At 49.5% G+C, this 25,717-nt stretch overlaps 1 protein-coding gene across 1 annotated transcript in view; it reads left to right on the top strand.

Moving 5' to 3' along the window:
* Positions 1-23,922, top strand: part of LOC115184119 (propionyl-CoA carboxylase alpha chain, mitochondrial-like) — a 59,165-nt gene extending 35,243 nt beyond the window's left edge. Inside the window, 5 exon segments of the mRNA XM_029745110.1 lie at positions 6,308-6,410; positions 11,702-11,854; positions 19,221-19,361; positions 20,898-20,975; positions 22,720-23,922. Coding sequence (XP_029600970.1) covers positions 6,308-6,410; positions 11,702-11,854; positions 19,221-19,361; positions 20,898-20,975; positions 22,720-22,788 — 544 coding nt within the window. The 3' untranslated portion in view covers positions 22,789-23,922.
* Positions 23,923-25,717: the final 1,795 nt, after the last annotated feature.

Genomic DNA, 25,717 nt, shown 5'->3' with positions numbered 1-25,717 from the left:
GTGGAAGAGCTGACTGGTCTCTGGTGTAGGGAGAGAGAGGGAGTAGCTGTCCGTTAGTGGAAGAGCTGACTGGTCTCTGGTGTAGGGAGAGAGAGGGAGTAGCTGTCCGTTAGTGGAAGAGCTGACTGGTCTCTGGTGTAGGGAGAGAGAGGGAGTAGCTGTCCGTTAGTGTCCGTTTAGTGGAAGAGCTGACTGGTCTCTGTGTAGGGAGAGAGAGGGAGTAGCTGTCCGTTAGTGGAAGAGCTGACTGGTCTCTGGTGTAGGGAGAGAGAGGGAGTAGCTGTCCGTTAGTGGAAAGAGCTGACTGGTCTCTGTGTAGGGAGAGAGAGGGAGTAGCTGTCCGTTAGTGGAAGAGCGTGACTGGTCTCTGGTGTAGGGAGAGAGGGGGAGTAGCGGTCCGTTAGTGGAAGAGCTGATCTGGTCTCTGGTGTAGGGAGAGAGAGGGAGTAGCTGTCCGTTAGTGGAAGAGCTGACTGGTCTCTGGTGTAGGGAGAGAGAGGGAGTAGCTGTCCGTTAGTGGAAGAGCTGACTGGTCTCTGGTGTAGGGAGAGAGAGGGAGTAGCTGTCCGTTAGTGGAAGAGCTGACTGGTCTCTGGTGTAGGGAGAGAGAGGGAGTAGCTGTCCGTTAGTGGAAGAGCTGACTGGTCCTCTGGTGTAGGGAGAGAGAGGGAGTAGCTGTCCGTTAGTGGAAGAGCTGACTGGTCCTCTGGTGTAGGGAGAGAGAGGGAGTAGCTGTCCGTTAGTGGAAGAGCTGACTGGTCTCTGGTGTAGGGAGAGAGAGGGAGTAGCTGTCCGTTAGTGGAAGAGCTGACTGGTCTCTTGGTGTAGGGAGAGAGAGGGAGTAGCTGTCCGTTAGTGGAAGAGCTGACTGGTCTCTGGTGTAGGGAGAGAGAGGGAGTAGCTGTCCGTTAGTGGAAGAGCTGACTGGTCTCTGGTGTAGGGAGAGAGAGGGAGTAGCTGTCCGTTAGTGGAAGAGCTGACTGGTCTCTGGTGTAGGGAGAGAGAGGGAGTAGCTGTCCGTTAGTGGAAGAGCTGACTGGTCTCTGGTGTAGGGAGAGAGAGGGAGTAGCTGTCCGTTAGTGGAAGAGCTGACTGGTCTCTGGTGTAGGGAGAGAGAGGGAGTAGCTGTCCGTTAGTGGAAGAGCTGACTGGTCTCTGGTGTAGGGAGAGAGAGGGAGTAGCTGTCCGTTAGTGGAAGAGCTGACTGGTCTCTGGTGTAGGGAGAGAGAGGGAGTAGCTGTCCGTTAGTGGAAGAGCTGACTGGTCTCTGGTGTAGGGAGAGAGAGGGAGTAGCTGTCCGTTAGTGGAAGAGCTGACTGGTCTCTGGTGTAGGGAGAGAGAGGGAGTAGCTGTCCGTTAGTGGAAGAGCTGACTGGTCTCTGGTGTAGGGAGAGAGAGGGAGTAGCTGTCCGTTAGTGGAAGAGCTGACTGGTCTCTGGTGTAGGGAGAGAGAGGGAGTAGCTGTCCGTTAGTGGAAGAGCTGACTGGTCTCTGGTGTAGGGAGAGAGAGGGAGTAGCTGTCCGTTAGTGGAAGAGCTGACTGGTCTCTGGTGTAGGGAGAGAGAGGGAGTAGCTGTCCGTTAGTGGAAGAGCTGACTGGTCTCTGGTGTAGGGAGAGAGAGGGAGTAGCTGTCCGTTAGTGGAAGAGCTGACTGGTCTCTGGTGTAGGGAGAGAGAGGGAGTAGCTGTCCGTTAGTGGAAGAGCTGACTGTCTCTGGTGTAGGGAGAGAGAGGGAGTAGCTGTCCGTTAGTGGAAGAGCTGACTGGTCTCTGGTGTAGGGAGAGAGGGAGAGGTAGAGTATAGACTTGTAGCTGTCCGTTAGTGGAAGAGCTGACTGGTCTCTGGTGTAGGGAGAGAGAGGGAGTAGCTGTCCGTTAGTGGAAGAGCTGACTGGTCTCTGGTGTAGGGAGAGAGAGGGAGTAGCTGTCCGTTAGTGGAAGAGCTGACTGGTCTCTGGTGTAGGGAGAGAGAGGGAGTAGCTGTCCGTTAGTGGAAGAGCTGACTGGTCTCTGGTGTAGGGAGAGAGAGGGAGTAGCTGTCCGTTAGTGGAAGAGCTGACTGGTCTCTGGTGTAGGGAGAGAGAGGGAGTAGCTGTCCGTTAGTGGAAGAGCTGACTGGTCTCTGGTGTAGGGAGAGAGAGGGAGTAGCTGTCCGTTAGTGGAAGAGCTGACTGGTCTCTGGTGTAGGGAGAGAGAGGGAGTAGCTGTCCGTTAGTGGAAGAGCTGACTGGTCTCTGGTGTAGGGAGAGAGAGGGAGTAGCTGTCCGTTAGTGGAAGAGCTGACTGGTCTCTGGTGTAGGGAGAGAGAGGGAGTAGCTGTCCGTTAGTGGAAGAGCTGACTGGTCTCTGGTGTAGGGAGAGAGAGGGAGTAGCTGTCCGTTAGTGGAAGAGCTGACTGGTCTCTGGTGTAGGGAGAGAGAGGGAGTAGCTGTCCGTTAGTGGAAGAGCTGACTGGTCTCTGGTGTAGGGAGAGAGAGGGAGTAGCTGTCCGTTAGTGGAAGAGCTGACTGGTCTCTGGTGTAGGGAGAGAGAGGGAGTAGCTGTCCGTTAGTGGAAGAGCTGACTGGTCTCTGGTGTAGGGAGAGAGAGGGAGTAGCTGTCCGTTAGTGGAAGAGCTGACTGGTCTCTGGTGTAGGGAGAGAGAGGGAGTAGCTGTCCGTTAGTGGAAGAGCTGACTGGTCTCTGGTGTAGGGAGAGAGAGGGAGTAGCTGTCCGTTAGTGGAAGAGCTGACTGGTCTCTGGTGTAGGGAGAGAGAGGGAGTAGCTGTCCGTTAGTGGAAGAGCTGACTGGTCTCTGGTGTAGGGAGAGAGAGGGAGTAGCTGTCCGTTAGTGGAAGAGCTGACTGGTCTCTGGTTGTAGGGAGAGAGAGGGGAGTAGCTGTCCGTTAGTGGAAGAGCTGACTGGTCTCTGGTGTAGGGAGAGAGAGGGAGTAGCTGTCCGTTAGTGGAAGAGCTGACTGGTCTCTGGTGTAGGGAGAGAGAGGGAGTAGCTGTCCGTTAGTGGAAGAGCTGACTGGTCTCTGGTGTAGGGAGAGAGAGGGAGTAGCTGTCCGTTAGTGGAAGAGCTGACTGGTCTCTGGTGTAGGGAGAGAGAGGGAGTAGCTGTCCGTTAGTGGAAGAGCTGACTGGTCTCTGGTGTAGGGAGAGAGAGGGAGTAGCTGTCCGTTAGTGGAAGAGCTGACTGGTCTCTGGTGTAGGGAGAGAGAGGGAGTAGCTGTCCGTTAGTGGAAGAGCTGACTGGTCTCTGGTGTAGGGAGAGAGAGGGAGTAGCTGTCCGTTAGTGGAAGAGCTGACTGGTCTCTGGTGTAGGGAGAGAGAGGGAGTAGCTGTCCGTTAGTGGAAGAGCTGACTGGTCTCTGGTGTAGGGAGAGAGAGGGAGTAGCTGTCCGTTAGTGGAAGAGCTGACTGGTCTCTGGTGTAGGGAGAGAGAGGGAGTAGCTGTCCGTTAGTGGAAGAGCTGACTGGTCTCTGGTGTAGGGAGAGAGAGGGAGTAGCTGTCCGTTAGTGGAAGAGCTGACTGGTCTCTGGTGTAGGGAGAGAGAGGGAGTAGCTGTCCGTTAGTGGAAGAGCTGACTGGTCTCTGGTGTAGGGAGAGAGAGGGAGTAGCTGTCCGTTAGTGGAAGAGCTGACTGGTCTCTGGTGTAGGGAGAGAGAGGGAGTAGCTGTCCGTTAGTGGAAGAGCTGACTGGTCTCTGGTGTAGGGAGAGAGAGGGAGTAGCTGTCCGTTAGTGGAAGAGCTGACTGGGTCTCTGGTGTAGGGAGAGAGAGGGAGTAGCTGTCCGTTAGTGGAAGAGCTGACTGGTCTCTGGTGTAGGGAGAGAGAGGGAGTAGCTGTCCGTTAGTGGAAGAGCTGACTGGTCTCTGGTGTAGGGAGAGAGAGGGAGTAGCTGTCCGTTAGTGGAAGAGCTGACTGGTCTCTGGTGTAGGGAGAGAGAGGGAGTAGCTGTCCGTTAGTGGAAGAGCTGACTGGTCTCTGGTGTAGGGAGAGAGAGGGAGTAGCTGTCCGTTAGTGGAAGAGCTGACTGGTCTCTGGTGTAGGGAGAGAGAGGGAGTAGCTGTCCGTTAGTGGAAGAGCTGACTGGTCTCTGGTGTAGGGAGAGAGAGGGAGTAGCTGTCCGTTAGTGGAAGAGCTGACTGGTCTCTGGTGTAGGGAGAGAGAGGGAGTAGCTGTCCGTTAGTGGAAGAGCTGACTGGTCTCTGGTGTAGGGAGAGAGAGGGAGTAGCTGTCCGTTAGTGGAAGAGCTGACGGTCTCTGGTGTAGGGAGAGAGAGGGAGTAGCTGTCCGTTAGTGGAAGAGCTGACTGGTCTCTGGTGTAGGGAGAGAGAGGGAGTAGCTGTCCGTTAGTGGAAGAGCTGACTGGTCTCTGGTGTAGGGAGAGAGAGGGAGTAGCTGTCCGTTAGTGGAAGAGCTGACTGGTCTCTGGTGTAGGGAGAGAGAGGGAGTAGCTGTCCGTTAGTGGAAGAGCTGACTGGTCTCTGGTGTAGGGAGAGAGAGGGAGTAGCTGTCCGTTAGTGGAAGAGCTGACTGGTCTCTGGTGTAGGGAGAGAGAGGGAGTAGCTGTCCGTTAGTGGAAGAGCTGACTGGTCTCTGGTGTAGGGAGAGAGAGGGAGTAGCTGTCCGTTAGTGGAAGAGCTGACTGGTCTCTGGTGTAGGGAGAGAGAGGGAGTAGCTGTCCGTTAGTGGAAGAGCTGACTGGTCTCTGGTGTAGGGAGAGAGAGGGAGTAGCTGTCCGTTAGTGGAAGAGCTGACTGGTCTCTGGTGTAGGGAGAGAGAGGGAGTAGCTGTCCGTTAGTGGAAGAGCTGACTGGTCTCTGGTGTAGGGAGAGAGAGGGAGTAGCTGTCCGTTAGTGGAAGAGCTGACTGGTCTCTGGTGTAGGGAGAGAGAGGGAGTAGCTGTCCGTTAGTGGAAGAGCTGACTGGTCTCTGGTGTAGGGAGAGAGAGGGAGTAGCTGTCCGTTAGTGGAAGAGCTGACTGGTCTCTGGTGTAGGGAGAGAGAGGGAGTAGCTGTCCGTTAGTGGAAGAGCTGACTGGTCTCTGGTGTAGGGAGAGAGAGGGAGTAGCTGTCCGTTAGTGGAAGAGCTGACTGGTCTCTGGTGTAGGGAGAGAGAGGGAGTAGCTGTCCGTTAGTGGAAGAGCTGACTGGTCTCTGGTGTAGGGAGAGAGAGGGAGTAGCTGTCCGTTAGTGGAAGAGCTGACTGGTCTCTGGTGTTAGGGAGAGAGAGGGAGTAGCTGTCCGTTAGTGGAAGAGCTGACTGGTCTCTGGTGTAGGGAGAGAGAGGGAGTAGCTGTCCGTTAGTGGAAGAGCTGACTGGTCTCTGGTGTAGGGAGAGAGAGGGAGTAGCTGTCCGTTAGTGGAAGAGCTGACTGGTCTCTGGTGTAGGGAGAGAGAGGGAGTAGCTGTCCGTTAGTGGAAGAGCTGACTGGTCTCTGGTGTAGGGAGAGAGAGGGAGTAGCTGTCCGTTAGTGGAAGAGCTGACTGGTCTCTGGTGTAGGGAGAGAGAGGGAGTAGCTGTCCGTTAGTGGAAGAGCTGACTGGTCTCTGGTGTAGGGAGAGAGAGGGAGTAGCTGTCCGTTAGTGGAAGAGCTGACTGGTCTCTGGTGTAGGGAGAGAGAGGGAGTAGCTGTCCGTTAGTGGAAGAGCTGACTGGTCTCTGGTGTAGGGAGAGAGAGGGAGTAGCTGTCCGTTAGTGGAAGAGCTGACTGGTCTCTGGTGTAGGGAGAGAGAGGGAGTAGCTGTCCGTTAGTGGAAGAGCTGACTGGTCTCTGGTGTAGGGAGAGAGAGGGAGTAGCTGTCCGTTAGTGGAAGAGCTGACTGGTCTCTGGTGTAGGGAGAGAGAGGGAGTAGCTGTCCGTTAGTGGAAGAGCTGACTGGTCTCTGGTGTAGGGAGAGAGAGGGAGTAGCTGTCCGTTAGTGGAAGAGCTGACTGGTCTCTGGTGTAGGGAGAGAGAGGGAGTAGCTGTCCGTTAGTGGAAGAGCTGACTGGTCTCTGGTGTAGGGAGAGAGAGGGAGTAGCTGTCCGTTAGTGGAAGAGCTGACTGGTCTCTGGTGTAGGGAGAGAGAGGGAGTAGCTGTCCGTTAGTGGAAGAGCTGACTGGTCTCTGGTGTAGGGAGAGAGAGGGAGTAGCTGTCCGTTAGTGGAAGAGCTGACTGTTTATTCAGCTTCCTCTCTGAGACTGATGCTAATGGGAAAGGGGGGTGCGTGTGTGTGTGTGTGTGTGTGTGTGTGTGTGTGTGTGTGTGTGTGTGTGTGTGTGTGTGTGTGTGTGTGTGTGTGTGTGTGTGTGTGTGTGTGTGTGTGTTTCAGGGTGTCCACCACCCCCCAGGAGAGGAGGCAGTGGGAGCTGTGTGTGGAGTTGGAGAAGGGAAGCCACGCGGTCGCTGTGTCACGCTCTGGATCCACGTTCACTGTGAGTTACACACACACACACAGTGGGGTCCGAAATTATTCACACCCTTGATAAAGATGAGCAAAAAACTGTATAAGGTAAATCATTTAAATACTGAGATCTATTTTATTCAACAAAAAGTGGAAATTATTATTTTGTTATTTTGTTTAACAAGTTATGTTTGTTTCTCTCAAAGGTAGGGATCAAAATGATTTTTAATACCTTGTTTTTAATACCTTTCAATACTTCACCTTGCAAGGATAAGGGCACTGAGCCTTTCTCTAAAATGTTTTGTGAGTTGGTCAACACATTGGGATCTTGGACCATTTCTCCACACAGAATCCTTCCAGGTCTTTGATATCCTTCGTCGGGGCTTATCAACTGCCCTCTTCAACTCAAACCACAGGTTTTCAACGGGTGTAGGGTCCGGAGACTGAGATTGCCATTTCAGAATGTTGATTTTTGTGGCCAGTTAACAATGTCTTTGTGGACTTTGGTGTGTGCTTGGGGTGATTGTCTTTGTGGAGTTTGGTGTGTGCTTGGGGTGATTGTCTTTGTGGAGTTTGGTGTGTGCTTGGGGTGATTGTCTTTGTGGAGTTTGGTGTGTGCTTGGGGTGATTGTCTTTGTGGAGTTTGGTGTGTGCTTGGGGTGATTGTCTTTGCTGGAAGAGGCGACCAGGTCTTTGGCTGAAAGGTCCTGCTATGATGCCGTTGACCTAAACAAGGGCCTCAGGACCAGTGGAATTAAAATAGCCCCATAACATCAACGATCCACCACCATGTTGTAGAGTAGGGAGGGGGTTCTTTCTGCTTATACATTCTCCTTTAGACTCCAAACCCACCGCTGGTGTGCCTGGACCAAGAGCTGTGTTTTCCTGTCATCCAACAGGTGTAAACACCTGGAGTTTGGATTGGAAACGGTGCTTTGGTCAGATGACATGACCATAAAGCTCTTTTCCACGCACACCACTGGTGGGTTTGGTGTCGATATGAGAATTCAGAAGCAGAAAATAATCTGTCTCCGGACCCTACACCCGTTGAAAACCTGTGGTTTGAGTTGAAGAGGGCAGTTGATAAGCCCCGACGAAGGATATCAAAGATCTGGAAGGATTCTGTGTGGAGAAATGGTCCAAGATCCCTCCCAATGTGTTCTCCTAAAACATTTTAGAGAAAGGCTCATTACTGTTATCCTCGCAGGGTGAACTATTGATAAGAGGTGTCAATAATCTTGACCCCTAGTTTTTGAGATTTAAAAAAATAAATAACTTGTTAATAAAAACCTTTGGTATAAAATAATATACTTTTCCCATTTATTTGAGCATACAATATAGCTCAGTATTTGAGTTATTTGTTTTATACAGTCATTTTTGCTTATCCTTTATCAATGGTGTCCTATCATTTGGGACCCCACCATATATCCCTGTGGTTTGGTAAAGTGAACGAAGGCAGTAGGCCCTTCTCTCTGTGAGGGGGCTTGAATGGAGCTGAGGTCCAGGTGGTGGGGGGGAGGAGGGCTTGTCCTGGCCGACAGACATCACTCGGTGGCTGGGTGTTTAGACACCTGCAGTCCCTGGTCTGGTGGGCTGTTTTCCTTGAACCATGATAACATATGCTCCTAATCAGCCTCTCCTGGTCACCCAGAACCACTGAACCACACATCAAACTAGGGGCCAGTACCCCCCAGGAGAGGAACGACTGGTGCTGGGTACTGTGTCCTTTCCCTGGTCCTCTCCTGTCTAGTAGTGGATACTGGGTCTTTCCCTGGTCCTCTCCTCTAGTAGTGGATACTGGGTCTTTCCCTGGTCCTCTCCTCTCAAATAGTGGATACTGGGTCTTTCCCTGGTCCTCTCCTCTCTAGTAGTGGATACTGGGTCTTTCCCTGGTCCTCTCCTCTAGTAGTGGATACTGGGTCTTTCCCTGGTCCTCTAGTAGTGGATACTGGGTCTTTCCCTGGTCCTCTAGTAGTGGATACTGGGTCTTTCCCTGGTCCTCTAGTAGTAGATACTGGGTATTTCCCTGGTCCTCTAGTAGTGGATACTGGGTCTTTCCCTGGTCCTCTCCTCTAGTAGTCGATACTGGGTATTTCCCTGGTCCTCTAGTAGTGGATACTGGGTCTTTCCCTGGTCCTCTAGTAGTGGATACTGGGTATTTCCCTGGTCCTCTCCTCTAGTAGTGGATACTGGGTCTTTCCCTGGTCCTCTCCTCTAGTAGTGGATACTGGGTCTTTCCCTGGTCCTCTAGTAGTGGATACTGGGTCTTTCCCTGGTCCTCTCCTCTAGTAGTGGATACTGGGTATTTCCCTGGTCCTCTCCTCTAGTAGTGGGTATTTCCCTGGTCCTCTAGTAGTGGATACTGGGTCTTTCCCTGGTCCTCTAGTAGTGGATACTGGGTATTTCCCTGGTCCTCTCCTCTAGTAGTGGATACTGGGTCTTTCCCTGGTCCTCTAGTAGTGGATACTGGGTCTTTCCCTGGTCCTCTCCTCTAGTAGTGGATACTGGGTATTTCCCTGGTCCTCTAGTAGTGGATACTGGGTCTTTCCCTGATCCTCTAGTAGTGGATACTGGGTCTTTCCCTGGTCCTCTCCTCTAGTAGTGGATACTGGATATTTCCCTGGTCCTCTCGTAGTGGATACTGGGTCTTTCCCTGGTCCTCTCCTCTAGTAGTGGATACTGGGTCTTTCCCTGGTCCTCTCCTCTAGTAGTGGGTATTTCCCTGGTCCTCTAGTAGTGGATACTGGGTCTTTCCCTGGTCCTCTAGTAGTGGATACTGGGTATTTCCCTGGTCCTCTCCTCTAGTAGTGGATACTGGGTCTTTCCCTGGTCCTCTAGTAGTGGATACTGGGTCTTTCCCTGGTCCTCTCCTCTAGTAGTGGATACTGGGTATTTCCCTGGTCCTCTAGTAGTGGATACTGGGTCTTTCCCTGATCCTCTAGTAGTGGATACTGGGTCTTTCCCTGGTCCTCTCCTCTAGTAGTGGATACTGGATATTTCCCTGGTCCTCTAGTAGTGGATACTGGGTCTTTCCCTGGTCCTCTCCTCTAGTAGTGGATACTGGGTCTTTCCCTGGTCCTCTAGTAGTGGATACTGGGTATTTCCCTGGTCCTCTAGTAGTGGGTACTGGGTCTTTCCCTGGTCCTCTAGTAGTGGATACTGGGTATTTCCCTGGTCTTCTAGTAGTGGATACTGGGTATTTCCCTGGTCCTCTCCTCTAGTAGTGGATAATGGGTATTTCCCTGGTCCTCTAGTAGTGGATACTGGGTCTTTCCCTGGTCCTCTTGTAGTGGATACTGGGTCTTTCCCTGGTCCTCTCCTCTAGTAGTGGATACTGGGTCTTTCCCTGGTCCTCTCCTCTAGTAGTGGGTATTTCCCTGGTCCTCTAGTAGTGGATACTGGGTCTTTCCCTGGTCCTCTCCTCTAGTAGTGGGTATTTCCCTGGTCCTCTAGTAGTGGATACTGGGTATTTCCCTGGTCCTCTCCTCTAGTAGTGGATACTGGGTCTTTCCCTGGTCCTCTAGTAGTGGATACTGGGTATTTCCCTGGTCCTCTAGTAGTGGATTCTGGGTCTTTCCCTGGTCCTCTAGTAGTGGATACTGGGTATTTCCCTGGTCCTCTCCTCTAGTAGTGGACACTGGGTATTTCCCTGGTCCTCTAGTAGTGGATACTGGGTCTTTCCCTGGTCCTCTCCTCTAGTAGTGGATACTGGGTATTTCCCTGGTCCTCTAGTAGTGGATACTGGGTATTTCCCTGGTCCTCTCCTCTAGTAGTGGATACTGGGTCTTTCCCTGGTCCTCTAGTAGTGGATACTGGGTATTTCCCTGGTCCTCTCCTCTAGTAGTGGATACTGGGTCTTTCCCTGGTCCTCTAGTAGTGGATACTGGGTATTTCCCTGGTCCTCTAGTAGTGGATACTGGGTATTTCCCTGGTCCTCTAGTAGTGGATACTGGGTCTTTCCCTGGTCCTCTAGTAGTGGATACTGGGTCTTTCCCTGGTCCTCTCCTCTAGTAGTGGATACTGGATATTTCCCTGGTCCTCTAGTAGTGGATACTGGGTCTTTCCCTGGTCCTCTCCTCTAGTAGTGGATACTGGGTCTTTCTTTGGTCCTCTCCTCTAGTAGTGGATACTGGGTCTTTCCCTGGTCCTCTAGTAGTGGATACTGGGTATTTCCCTGGTCCTCTAGTAGTGGGTACTGGGTCTTTCCCTGGTCCTCTAGTAGTGGATACTGGGTATTTCCCTGGTCCTCTAGTAGTGGATACTGGGTATTTCCCTGGTCCTCTCCTCTAGTAGTGGATAATGGGTATTTCCCTGGTCCTCTAGTAGTGGATACTGGGTCTTTCCCTGGTCCTCTAGTAGTGGATACTGGGTATTTCCCTGGTCCTCTCCTCTAGTAGTGGATACTGGGTCTTTCCCTGGTCCTCTCCTCTAGTAGTGGGTATTTCCCTGGTCCTCTAGTAGTGGATACTGGGTATTTCCCTGGTCCTCTTCTCTAGTAGTGGATACTGGGTCTTTCCCTGGTCCTCTCCTCTAGTAGTGGGTATTTCCCTGGTCCTCTAGTAGTGGATACTGGGTATTTCCCTGGTCCTCTAGTAGTGGATACTGGGTATTTCCCTGGTCCTCTCCTCTAGTAGTGGATACTGGGTCTTTCCCTGGTCCTCTAGTAGTGGATACTGGGTATTTCCCTGGTCCTCTAGTAGTGGATACTGGGTCTTTCCCTGGTCCTCTAGTAGTGGATACTGGGTATTTCCCTGGTCCTCTCCTCTAGTAGTGGATACTGGGTCTTTCCCTGGTCCTCTAGTAGTGGATACTGGGTCTTTCCCTGGTCCTCTCCTCTAGTAGTGGATACTGGGTATTTCCCTGGTCCTCTAGTAGTGGATACTGGGTCTTTCCCTGGTCCTCTCCTCTAGTAGTGGATACTGGGTCTTTCCCTGGTCCTCTAGTAGTGGATACTGGGTCTTTCCCTGGTCCTCTAGTAGTGGATACTGGATATTTCCCTGGTCCTCTAGTAGTGGATACTGGGCATTTCCCTGGTCCTCTAGTAGTGGATACTGGGTATTTCCCTGGTCCTCTAGTAGTGGATACTGGGTATTTCCCTGGTCCTCTAGTAGTGGATACTGGGTCTTTCCTCTGCCCATCAGTACTATCTTTGATGCTGTTATTTTCCCAAGTGGTTCAACATAGCTGCTCCTCCTGCTGTCAGGCTGCAGGCTGTCTCCTCCTGCATATCAAACTGCCATCTCTCCACATGGGAAGCAAATGGCTTGTATCAGAATAATAAGTAGAGTGTAGTAATGGCTGTTCCTCTGATCCCCCTGGCAGGTGGAGGTGGATGGAGTTAAGGTGGAGGTTAGTGGAGAGTGGAACCTGGCCTCAGCCCTGCTGCCTGTCACCATCAACAGAACCCCCAGGGTTCTACAGTGTCTGTCTAGAGACGCAGGAGGAGACATCACTCTACAGTACCTGGGCACACAGGTGAGTCACCTCTCCTTCATTCTGGTGAATGTATGAGTTGTGTGTCTTAGTGGTCGTGTGTATGTTTTCCTGTATGTACACACATTTAGTAACGTTCCTCTTATCTGTCGGGCCAAGTCGGTGTCAGTTCCCCGCCTACACATCCCCATCCAGCCTAGTCCCAGACCCCCAATACCCCCCAGACCCCCCAGACCCCCACACTACACAGAATGTCAGGAAGAGAAGACCATCCGTTATGTATCAGAGGCTTTGAAGGGAGCCAGCTATAAACAGCTCTGTGCTGCTCACACCCTGGGGGGCTTTGAACGCAGGCTCCACAGGAACTTGTCACGGGGCGACATCACTTCCCTTTCCTCCTTTAGGGTCCTGGGGCTGGGCCGTGGGGGTCTGATAGGTCATGGGGGGTTGGGAGGAGGTTGATGAGTGGCTCAGTAAGTACCTCTGTCCTGTCCCCTACTGCGTCAGCTGGAGGACTCTGTCTTTGTGTTGGAGAGTAGGAGACACCCTGCTGAGCTGCTTCCAGGCTTCCTCCTGAGGACATGGAAGACCACTGTATCCCTTAGCTCTCACTCATCCTGGGTATGTTCTAGTCTAGCTCATCCTGGGTATGTTCTAGTCTAGCTCATCCTGGGTATGTTCTAGTCTAGCTCATCCTGGGTATGTTCTAGTCTAGCTCATCCTGGGTATGTTCTAGTCTAGCTCATCCTGGGTATGTTCTAGTCTAGCTCATCCTGGATATGTTCTAGTCTAGCTCATCCTGGGTATGTTCTAGTCTAGCTCATCCTGGGTATGTTCTAGTCTAGCTCATCCTGGGTATGTTCTAGTCTAGCTCATCCTGGGTATGTTTTTGTCAGCTGGTTACAGAACAACACCTAGTTAACAGGCTGTAGTTGAATAGACCTTTAGTACAGCTGGTTACAGAACAACACCTAGTTAACAGGTTGGAGTTGAATAGACCTTTAGTACAGCTGGTTACAGAACAACACCTAGTTAACAGGTTGGAGTTGAATAGACCTTTAGTACAGCTGGTTACAGAACAACACCTAGTTAACAGGCTGGAGTTGAATAGACCTTTAGTACAGCTGGTTACAGAACAACACCTAGTTAACAGGCTGTAGTTGAATAGACCTTTAGTACAGCTGGTTACAGAACAACACCTAGTTAACAGGCTGGAGTTGAATAGACCTTTAGTACAGCTGGTTACAGAACAACACCTAGTTAACAGGCTGGAGTTGAATAGACCTTTAGTACAGCTGGTTACAGAACAACACCTAGTTAACAGGCTGGAGTTGAATAGACCTTTAGTACAGCTGGTTACAGAACAACACCTAGTTAACAGGCTGGAGTTGAATAGACCTTTAGTACAGCTGGTTACAGAACAACACCTAGTTAACAGGCTGGAGTTGAATAGACCTTTAGTACAGCTGGTTACAGAACAACACCTAGTTAACCTGGTTGGTTGACCTGTATCTGAACTGGGGTGACAGTCAGCAGGGCCAATATGAGGGCTGTTAGTTACTGTTGTTTCCTGGGAAGAAATCCTGTGGAAGCCTGCATTTCCCCAGGCCATCCCAACGCTCCCATTCCCCACACTCCTGACGCTCCGGATTACAGCCCTGATTTACGAGTCCAGCTTGGTTTCCCTCCCCGCTCCTGGTTTTCCTACAAGGGATTGTCGGCCTTGGGAATCAATGACTGTTTGTTTGGGGTAACCTATGGGGGTATCCTATGGGGTTATCCTATGGGGGTATCCTATGGGGCTATCCTATGGGGGTATCCTATGGGGGTATCCTATGGGGGTATCCTATGGGGGTGTCCTATGGGGGTAACCTATGGGGGTAACCTATGGGGGTGTCCTATGGGGGTATCCTATGGGGGTATCCCGGTCAGGGGTTATTTTAGTCATGATGGTATTGTGAAGAGGATGACCTGTTGTGTGTGTGTGTGTGTGTGTGTGTGTGTGTGTGTGTGTGTGTGTGTGTGTGTGTGTGTGTGTGTGTGGTGTGTGTGTGTTAAATACAGTCTTATGAGGCCAGGGCAGGGTACCAGGGGTGAGGAAGGTAAACAAACAAACAAGGATGCATGCGGTCATTAACATGCTGGGTGGCTTCCTAATGTTATTGTACTGTGACCTTCATATACAGGTCAGTTACTGGGACCAGCTACTAGTAGTGTTACTGAGACCTACCAGGACAACCAGGACAATGATCCCCCTAGCCTAGACCAGTGTTAAGCCAGGACAAGGCCCCCCCTAGCCTAGACCAGTGTTAAGCCAGGACAACGCCCCCCCTAGCCTAGACCAGTGTTAAGCCAGGACAACGCCCCCCTAGCCTAGACCAGTGTTAAGCCAGGACAATGCTCCCCCCTAGCCTAGACCAGTGTTAAGCCAGGACAACGCCCCCCCTAGCCTAGACCAGTGTTAAGCCAGGACATTGCTCCCCCCTAGCCTAGACCAGTGTTAAGCCAGGACAATGCCCCCCCTAGCCTAGACTAGTGTTAAGCCAGGACAACGCCCCCCTAGCCTCGACCAGTGTTAAGCCAGGACAACGCCCCCCCCCTAGCCTAGACCAGTGTTAAGCCAGGACAATGCCCCCCCCTAGCCTAGACCAGTGTTAAGCCAGGACAATGCCCCCCCCTAGCCTAGACCAGTGTTAAGCCAGGACAATGCCCCCCCTAGCCTAGACCAGTGTTAAGCCAGGACAACGCCCCCCTAACCTCGACCAGTGTTAAGCCAGGACAATGCCCCCCCTAGCCTGGACCAGTGTTAAGCCAGGACAATGCCCCCCCCAGCCTAGACCAGTGTTAAGCCAGGACAATGCCCCCCCTAGCCTAGACCAGTGTTAAGCCAGGACAATGCTCCCCCTAGCCTAGACCAGTGTTAAGCCAGGACAATGCTCCCCCTAGCCTAGACCAGTGTTAAGCCAGGACAATGCTCCCCCTAGCCTAGACCAGTGTTAAGCCAGGACAAGATCCCCTAGCCTAGACCAGTGTTAAGCCAGGACAATGCTCCCCCCTAGCCTAGACCAGTGTTAAGCCAGGACAAGATCCCCTAGCCTAGACCAGTGTTAAGCCAGGACAATGCTCCCCTAGCCTAGACCAGTGTTAAGCCAGGACAATGCTCCCCCTAGCCTAGACCAGTGTTAAGCCAGGACAATGCTCCCCCCTAGCCTAGACCAGTGTTAAGCCAGGACAATGCCCCCCCTAGCCTAGACCAGTGTTAAGCCAGGACAATGCTCCCCCTAGCCTAGACCAGTGTTAAGCCAGGACAATGCCCCCCCCTAGCCTAGACCAGTGTTAAGCCAGGACAATGCTCCCCCCTAGCCTAGACCAGTGTTAAGCCAGGACAATGCTCCCCCTAGCCTAGACCAGTGTTAAGCCAGGACAAGATCCCCTAGCCTAGACCAGTGTTAAGCCAGGACAATGCTCCCCCCTAGCCTAGACCAGTGTTAAGCCAGGACAAGATCCCCTAGCCTAGACCAGTGTTAAGCCAGGACAATGCTCCCCCCTAGCCTAGACCAGTGTTAAGCCAGGACAAGATCCCCTAGCCTAGACCAGTGTTAAGCCAGGACAATGCTCCCCCCTAGCCTAGACCAGTGTTAAGCCAGGACAATGCTCCCCCCTAGCCTAGACCAGTGTTAAGCCAGGACAATGCTCCCCCCTAGCCTAGACCAGTGTTAAGCCAGGACAATGCCCCCCCTAGCCTAGACCAGTGTTAAGCCAGGACAATGCTCCCCTAGCCTAGACCAGTGTTAAGCCAGGACAATGCTCCCCCTAGCCTAGACCAGTGTTAAGCCAGGACAATGCTCCCCCCTAGCCTAGACCAGTGTTAAGCCAGGACAATGCCCCCCCCTAGCCTAGACCAGTGTTAAGCCAGGACATTGCTCCCCCCTAGCCTAGAACAGTGTTAAGCCAGGACAATGCTCCCCCTAGCCTAGACCAGTGTTAAGCCAGGACAAGATCCCCTAGCCTAGACCAGTGTTAAGCCAGGACAATGCTCCCCCCTAGCCTAGACCAGTGTTAAGCCAGGACAAGATCCCCTAGCCTAGACCAGTGTTAAGCCAGGACAATGCTCCCCCCTAGCCTAGACCAGTGTTAAGCCAGGACAAGATCCCCTAGCCTAGACCAGTGTTAAGCCAGGACAATGCTCCCCCCTAGCCTAGACCAGTGTTAAGCCAGGACAATGCTCCCCCCTAGCCTAGACCAGTGTTAAGCCAGGACAATGCTCCCCCCTAGCCTAGACCAGTGTTAAGCCAGGACAATGCCCCCCCTAGCCTAGACCAGTGTTAAGCCAGGACAATGCTCCCCTAGCCTAGACCAGTGTTAAGCCAGGACAATGCTCCCCCTAGCCTAGACCAGTGTTAAGCCAGGACAATGCTCCCCCCTAGCCTAGACCAGTGTTAAGCCAGGACAATGCCCCCCCCTAGCCTAGACCAGTGTTAAGCCAGGACATTGCTCCCCCCTAGCCTAGACCAGTGTTAAGCCAGGACAATGCCCCCCCCCCTAGCCTAGACTAGTGTTAAGCCAGGACAACGCCCCCCTAGCCTCGACCAGTGTTAAGCCAGGACAACGCCCCCCTAGCCTCGACCAGTGTTAAGCCAGGACAACGCCCCCCCCCCCTAGCCTAGACCAGTGTTAAGCCAGGACAATGCCCCCCCCCTAGCCTAGACCAGTGTTAAGCCAGGACAATGCCCCCCCCTAGCCTAGACCAGTGTTAAGCCAGGACAATGCCCCCCTAGCCTCGACCAGTGTTAAGCCAGGACAATGCCCCCCCTAGCCTGGACCAGTGTTAAGCCAGGACAATGCCCCCCCCTAGCCTAGACCAGTGTTAAGCCAGGACAATGCCCCCCCAGCCTAGACCAGTGTTAAGCCAGGACAATGCCCCCCCTAGCCTAGACCAGTGTTAAGCCAGGACAATGCCCCCCCTAGCCTAGACCAGTGTTAAGCCAGGACAATGCTCCCCTAGCGTAGACCAGTGTTAAGCCAGGACAATGCCCCCCCCTAGCCTAGACCAGTGTTAAGCCAGGACAATGCCCCCCCCAGCCTAGACCAGTGTTAAGCCAGGACAATGCCCCCCCTAGCCTAGACCAGTGTTAAGCCAGGACAATGCTCCCCCTAGCCTAGACCAGTGTTAAGCCAGGACAATGCTCCCCCTAGCCTAGACCAGTGTTAAGCCAGGACAATGCTCCCCCTAGCCTAGACCAGTGTTAAGCCAGGACAAGATCCCCTAGCCTAGACCAGTGTTAAGCCAGGACAATGCTCCCCCCTAGCCTAGACCAGTGTTAAGCCAGGACAAGATCCCCTAGCCTAGACCAGTGTTAAGCCAGGACAATGCTCCCCGCTAGCCTAGACCAGTGTTAAGCCAGGACAATGCTCCCCTAGCCTAGACCAGTGTTAAGCCAGGACAATGCTCCCCCCTAGCCTAGACCAGTGTTAAGCCAGGACAATGCCCCCCCTAGCCTAGACCAGTGTTAAGCCAGGACAATGCTCCCCTAGCCTAGACCAGTGTTAAGCCAGGACAATGCTCCCCCTAGCCTAGACCAGTGTTAAGCCAGGACAATGCTCCCCCCTAGCCTAGACCAGTGTTAAGCCAGGACAATGCCCCCCCCTAGCCTAGACCAGTGTTAAGCCAGGACAAGATCCCCTAGCCTAGACCAGTGTTAAGCCAGGACAATGCTCCCCCCTAGCCTAGACCAGTGTTAAGCCAGGACAAGATCCCCTAGCCTAGACCAGTGTTAAGCCAGGACAATGCTCCCCCTAGCCTAGACCAGTGTTAAGCCAGGACAATGCTCCCCCCTAGCCTAGACCAGTGTTAAGCCAGGACAATGCCCCCCCCTAGCCTAGACCAGGGTTAAGCCAGGACAATGATCCCCCTAGCCTAGACCAGTGTTAAGCCAGGACAATGATCCCCCTAGTCTAGACCAGTGTTAAGCCAGGACAATGCCCCCCCCTAGCCTAGACCAGTGTTAAGCCAGGACAATGCTCCCCCTAGCCTAGACCAGTGTTAAGCCAGGACAATGCCCCCCCCTAGCCTAGACCAGTGTTAAGCCAGGACATTGCTCCCCCCTAGCCTAGACCAGTGTTAAGCCAGGACAATGCTCCCCCCTAGCCTAGACCAGTGTTAAGCCAGGACAATGCTCCCCCCTAGCCTAGACCAGTGTTAAGCCAGGACAAGATCCCCCCTAGCCTAGACCAGTGTTAAGCCAGGACAATGCCCCCCCCTAGCCTAGACCAGTGTTAAGCCAGGACAATGGTCCCTCTAGCCTGGACCAGGGTTAAGCCAGGACAAGATCCCCCCTAGCCTAGACCAGTGTTAAGCCAGGACAATGCCCCCCCCCCTAGCCTAGACCAGTGTTAAGCCAGGACAATGGTCCCTCTAGCCTGGACCAGGGTTAAGCCAGGACAATGCTGGGACATTTCCAGCTTCCAGGAGTTGTGTACAGATCCTTGTGGCTCAGTAGGTAGAGCATGATGCTTGCAACACCAGGGTTGTGGGTTCCATTCTCACGGAGAATCAGTACGGAGAAAAAACACCTATGGAAATGTATGCAGTCACTGTAAGTCGCTCTGGATAAGACCATCTGCTAAATTACTCAAAAGTAAAAAATGTACAATGTACTGCCAAATTCTTTAAAATGACGTTGGAGGCGGCTTATGGTAAAGAAATGAACACTCTGGCAACAGTTCTGGGATCTTTTATTTCAGCTTCTGAAACATGGGACCAACACTTTACATGTTACGTTTATATTGTTGTTCAGTATAAAAGGACTGAGTTAGGAAGGTATTTTGTTATCAAGCTGTTATCAAACTTCAGTATTCAGCTGCTCATTGAATTGCACCACACAACAGATATCTACCAGCAAATATGTATTGTAGCTCTCCCTCCCTCCTCATCTCACTCTCCGGTCTCACCTTGTTGCCCGGCGCCAAGCGACCGTTGGCTGTTATATTTATTAGGCCTGCTGCTTCATGAAGTTTCAACTCTTAACGAGGGAGAAACCAGCCACTCAGTGTTAGCTATGTGTAAGAGATAAATGAGCCTAATGAGCTAATTAAAGGATTGGCATGAAACAGCCTGATGAATGAACCCACTGGCTGTAATGCAGTAGTAGCTGTAGTATTGATTCACTCAGCCAGGGACAGGGATATTGACTGACATGAATGATGTTGGGTGCTGCCACCCGGTGGACCCAAGGAGAACAGCATCAACAGAATAGGAGTTTCAGAATAATGAATGTGTTGTTCATCTTGATTTTTCTTTCATTAGTTTTACAACACGGGTCTACTTTGTGGACGTGTATATGTTGATTGATAACTGTGAATTGATAACTGTGATTTGACCCCTGACCTCTGTCTCTTGTGTGTTCAGTTTAAGGTCCGTGTTCTCAGTCAGCTGGTATCCACGCTGAGCGCTCACATGCCTGAGAAGGTTCCAGAAGACACCAGCAGCATCCTGCGTTCTCCCATGCCAGGCTCCGTGGTCGCCGTGTCTGTCAAACCTGGAGACGTGGTAAGAACGTACATGTTACATAGAATCCACATAGATCCGAGACACTGGTACGTAGAGCATCCTGAACAGAGCAGTAGCATCATGCCTGGTACATAGAGCATCCTGAACAGAGCAGTAGCATCATGCCTGGTACGTAGAGCATCCTGAACAGAGCAGTAGCATCATGCCTGGTACATAGAGCATCCTGAACAGAGCAGTAGCATCATGCCTGGTACATAGAGCATCCTGAACAGAGCAGTAGCATCATGCCTGGTACATAGAGCATCCTGAACAGAGCAGTAGCATCATGCCTGGTACATAGAGCATCCTGAACAGAGCAGTAGCATCATGCCTGGTACATAGAGCATCCTGAACAGAGCAGTAGCATCATGCCTGGTACATAGAGCATCCTGAACAGAGCAGTAGCATCATGCCTGGTACATAGAGCATCCTGAACAGAGCAGTAGCATCATGCCTGGTACGTAGAGCATCCTGAACAGAGCAGTAGCATCATGCCTGGTACATAGAGCATCCTGAACAGAGCAGTAGCGTCATGCCTGGAGATAATGTGGTAAGGACATGTTACATGTTACATACATGTTGTTGTTGGACATTAGTTGTTACATGTTACATACATGTTGTTGGACATTAGTTGTTACATACATGTTGTTGCTGGACATTAGTTGTTACATGTTACATACATGTTGTTGTTGGACATTAGTTGTTACATGTTACATACATGTTGTTGTTGGACATTAGTTGTTACATACATGTTGTTGCTGGACATTAGTTGTTACATACATGTTGTTGTTGGACATTAGTTGTTACATGTTACATACATGTTGTTGTTGGACATTAGTTGTTACATGTTACATACATGTTGTTGTTGGACATTAGTTGTTACATACATGTTGTTGTTGGACATTAGTTGTTACATGTTACATACATGTTGTTGGACATTAGTTGTTACATGTTACATACATGTTGTTGTTGGACATTAGTTGTTACATACATGTTGTTGTTGGACATTAGTTGTTACATGTTACATACATGTTGTTGTTGGACATTAGTTGTTACATACATGTTGTTGTTGGACATTAGTTGTTACATGTTACATACATGTTGTTGTTGGACATTAGTTGTTACATACATGTTGTTGTTGGACATTAGTTGTTACATGTTACATACATGTTGTTGTTGGACATTAGTTGTTACATACATGTTGTTGCTGGATACTAGTTTCACCACCTCATCCATCAATGATTTAACCTTGTAAATCAGCACTCAATGATGGAGATGGAATGCTGGTTGATCAATATTGCATGTGGCATCTGGCGCCAGTTAATGCGTCTGTCTGTCTGTCTGTCTGTCTGTCTGTCTGTCTGTCTGTCTGTCTGTCGTGAGTTAATACATACGTCTGTCTGTCTGTCTGTCTGTCTGTCTGTCTGTCTGTCTGTCGTAAGTTAATGCATACGTCTGTCTGTCTGGAGTGAGTCATGCCTGCTATAGACGCTACATTATTGTATGCTGTAATGATTTGTTGTTGTTGTTCCCCAGGTGGCTGAAGGCCAGGAGATCTGTGTGATTGAGGCCATGAAGATGCAGAACAGCTTGATTGCTGCTAAAGCTGCCAAGGTAAGGCCAATGAACACACACCCATTACACTAACCTCCACTACAGCACATTACCACACACACACTACATTACACAGCCCTCCTCTCCCATGTAACTATTCCCCAGGTTGTTGCTGTAAATTACAGTGTTCTCAGTCAACTTCCCTGGTTAAATAAGGGTAAAAACAATAAAACACACCACTACATTACCACACACACTACATTACTACACACTACTACATTACCACACACTACTACATTACCACACACCACTACATTACCACACACCACTACATTACTACACACTACTACATTACCACACCCACTACTACATTACTACACACCACTACATTACCACACACCACTACATTACTACACACTACTACATTACTACACACTACTACATTACCACACACACCACTACATTACTACACACTACTACATTACCACACACACTACTACATTACTACACACCACTACATTACTACACACACCACTACATTACTACACACACTACTACATTACTACACACTACTACATTACCACACACTACTACATTACCACACACACTACTACATTACTACACACACCACTACATTACTACACACTACTATATTACTACACACACTACTACATTACTACACACACTATTACATTACTACACACTACTATATTACTACACACTACTACATTACCACACACACCACTACATTACTACACACTACTACATTACTACACACACTACTACATTACTACACACTACTACATTACCACACACACTACATTACTACACATTACTACATTATCACACACACCACTACATTACTACACACTACTACATTACTACACACTACTACATTATCACACATTTACTACATTACTACACACACACTACAACACACACACCACTACATTACCACACACACACTGCTACATTACTACACACTACAACATTACCACTCACACTACTACATTACTACACACACACTACAACACACACACCACTACATTACCACACACACTACTACATTACTACACACACTACTACACACACACTACTACATTACCACACACACCACTACATTACTACACACTACTTACTACATTACCACACACACTACTACATTACTACACACACTACTACATTACCACACGCACCACTACATTACTACACACTACTACATTATCACACATACTTCTACATTACTACACTCACACTACTACATTACTATACACACTACTACATTACTACACACTACTACACACACCACTACATTACCACACACACCACTACATTACTACACACTACTACATTATCACACACACATCTGCATTACTACACACACTACTACATTACTACACACTACTACATTATCACACACACTACTGCATTACCACACACACTACTGCATTACCACACACACTACTACATTACTACACACACTACTACATTACTACACACTACTACATTACTACACACTCTACTACATTATCACACACACACTACTACATTACTACACACACACACCACTACATTACCACACTCTACTACATTATCACACACTCTACCACATTATCACACACTCTACTGCATTATCACACACACTACTGCATTACCACACACACTACTGCATTACCACACACACTACTACATTACCACACACACTACTACATTACCACACACACACTGAATTACTTTCCTCTGCACATCACCAGTCAGACGGCTAGTTTCTACGACAACTGACCTTTCTGTTGTTCCCTCCCAGGTGAAGAGTGTCCACTGTAAAGCAGGAGAGACGGTTGGAGAGGGAGACCTTCTGGTCCAACTAGAGTAGGATCTAACCTACGACCTCTAACCTCTGTCCTCCCACCTCTGACCTCGCTCGCCAGGGATTGGCTTCCAACTCCGGTTGAAGGAATTCTGGGACAAAGGAATGAACAGGATACTAGTAGACTAGATAGGCTACTCTCTCCAGTATTGGCTTCTGGGATTTGCTCGTTCTAGGAATTTTCCACACAAAAACTCAAAAACAAGATGGACGCTGTGGACCTGCTTTAGTGCCTTCAGCCTCTGAAAGGAGGATTGTCCTGTTAAATTTGATGAATACTGTATATATCACTTAGCAACATGTCACTAATCATGTGTAATGTACTTCCTCACTAGCCTGGTCTCAGATCTGTTTGTGCCATCTTGCCAGGACATGTGGGACCAGGCTAGCGCATCACATTTCAATGTAATGAAACACTTGTGTATCAGAGTGTAGAAACCTGGTTATAGTAAAACACTACTCCCTTGGCTGGAGTTGTGTTTGCCTTTTTAAAGGATATCTCTCAACCCCAATTTCAGCCTTTGTCCAGCCCCTTGACATTGTAAAGAAAAACATGCATTCAGGTGAGAAGTGGATGGGGGACTTGCTCATAAATATTCATTTTGGGGGTGGGTAAATGTAGTTGTACCTCATCCCAACACTCTCTCACTGAAGAATACTTCCCAGAAGTCCACTGGCACGCTCTGATAATAAAATGATGTGCATCGCCAGCAAATACGGCTCTGGAAAGTTAGCTCACAGTTGTTATGTGCTGACTTCCTGACATCTATTGCCACTTGCAGTGTAAGTTAGAATCCCTTATTGGGGGGGGGGGGAAATATTTGAAACGTGGACTCATATTTACTGCGGTATTGTGTTGGGAGGAAAGTGAAATCATCACCTTGTACATGAAGGGGCTCAACTCAATCCAAACCTCATTGCAGTATTTACGCAGCATCTCTTTTTCCAATGGTCAAATGAACTCACAGACTGGTCTTGGGTACTGTATGAAAACCTACAACTACTACCAGGGCGACCCCTCTCACAGCTATGCTTTCACTTTTCAGAATTAGAAGTGTGTGTGTGGTCACGTGATGAATATAGGAAATAAAGGATTTGAAGAATAAATCGATCTTCCCCAGTTGGGATTAGAACTCACAACCATTAAACTATGAGCTAACTGTAGCAGACTGCACCACCAATCAGTCAAGTTAACATGACCACTGTCATCTATTTCTTGTTACGATGGATGTAGCTACGAATACAGTTCAAGTCGGAAGTTTACATACACCTTAGCCAAATACATTATAACTCAGTTTTTCACAATTCTTGACATTTAATCCTAGTAAAGATTCCCTGTTTTAGGACAGTTAGGATCACCACTTTATTTTAAGAATGTGAGATGTCAGAATAATAGTAGAGAGAATTATTTATTTCAGCTTTTATTTCTTTCATCACATTCCCAGTGGGCCAGAAGTTTACATACACTCAATTAGTATTTGGTAGCATTGCCTTTAAATTGTTTATCTTGGGTCAAACGCTTCAGGTAGCCGTCCACAAGCTTCCCACAATAAGTTGGGTGAATTTTGGCCCATTCCTCCTGACAGAGCTGGTGTAACTGAGTCAGGTTTGTAGGCCTCCTTGTTCGCACAAGCTTTTTCACTTCTGCCCACAAATTTTCTATTGGATTGAGGTCAGGGCTTTGTGATGGCCACTCCAATACCTTGACTTTGTTGTCCTTAAGCCATTTTGCCACAACTTTGGAAGTATGCTTGGGGTCATTGTCCATTTGGAAGACCCATTTGCAACCAAGCTTTAACTTCCTGACTGATGTCTGAAGATGTTGCTTCAATATATCCACATAATTTTCCTCCCTCATGATGCCATCCATTTTGTGAATTGCACCAGTCCCTCCTGCAGCAAAACACCCCCACAACATGATGCTGCCAGCCCCGTGCTTCACGGTTGGGATGGTGTTCTTCGGCTTGCAAGCCTCCCCCTCCAAACATAACAATGCTCATTATGGCCAAACAGTTCTATTTTTGTTTCATCAGACCAGAGGACATTTCTCCAAAAAGTACGATCTTTGTCCCCATGTGCAGTTGCAAACCGTAGTCTGGCTTTTTTATGCAGGTTTTGGAGCAGTGGCTTCTTCCTTGCTGAGCGGCCTTTCAGGTTATGTCGATATAGGACTCGTTTTACTGTGGAAATAAATACTTTTGTACCTGTTTCCTCCAGCATCTTCACAAGGTCCTTTGCTGTTGTTCTGGTATTGATTAGCACTTTTCGCACCAAAGTACGTTTATCTCTAGGAGACAGAACGCGTCTCCTTCCGGAGCTGTATGACTGCTGCATGGTCCCATGGTGTTTATACTTGTGTAATATTGTTTGTACAGATGAACGTGGTACCTTCAGGTGTTTGGAAATTGGTCCCAAGGATGAACCAGACTTGTGGTCTACAATTTTTTTTCTGAGGTCTTGGCTGATTTCTTTTGATTTTCCCATGATGTCAAGCAAAGAGGCACTGAGTTTGAAGGTAGGCCTTGAAATACATCCACAGGTACACCTCCAATTGACTCAAATGATGTCAATTATCCAATCAGAAGCTTCTACAGCCATGACATTTTCTGGAATTTTCCAAGCTGTTTAAAGGCACAGTCAACTTAGTGTATGTAAACTTCTGACCCACTGGAATTGTGATACAGTGAATTGTAAGTGAAATAATCTGTCTGTAAACAATTGTTGGAAAAATGACTTGTGTCATGCACAAAGTAGATGTCCTAACTGACTTGCCAAAACTATAGTTTGTTAACAAGAAATGTGTGGAGTGGTTGAAAACAAGTTTTAATGACTCCAACCTAAGTGTATGTAAACTTCCCACTTCAACTGTATATACGTATAATTGTTATTTTTTCTTTGTAAACCAGATTGATGTGTATGAAACGGTAAGATAAAA

This window comes from Salmo trutta, unplaced genomic scaffold (assembly GCF_901001165.1).
Source record: "Salmo trutta unplaced genomic scaffold, fSalTru1.1, whole genome shotgun sequence".
In the NCBI taxonomy this organism is placed as follows: domain Eukaryota; kingdom Metazoa; phylum Chordata; class Actinopteri; order Salmoniformes; family Salmonidae; genus Salmo; species Salmo trutta.
The sequence above is the reverse complement of the archived record's forward strand: the minus strand, read 5'-3'. Positions and strand labels throughout refer to the sequence as shown.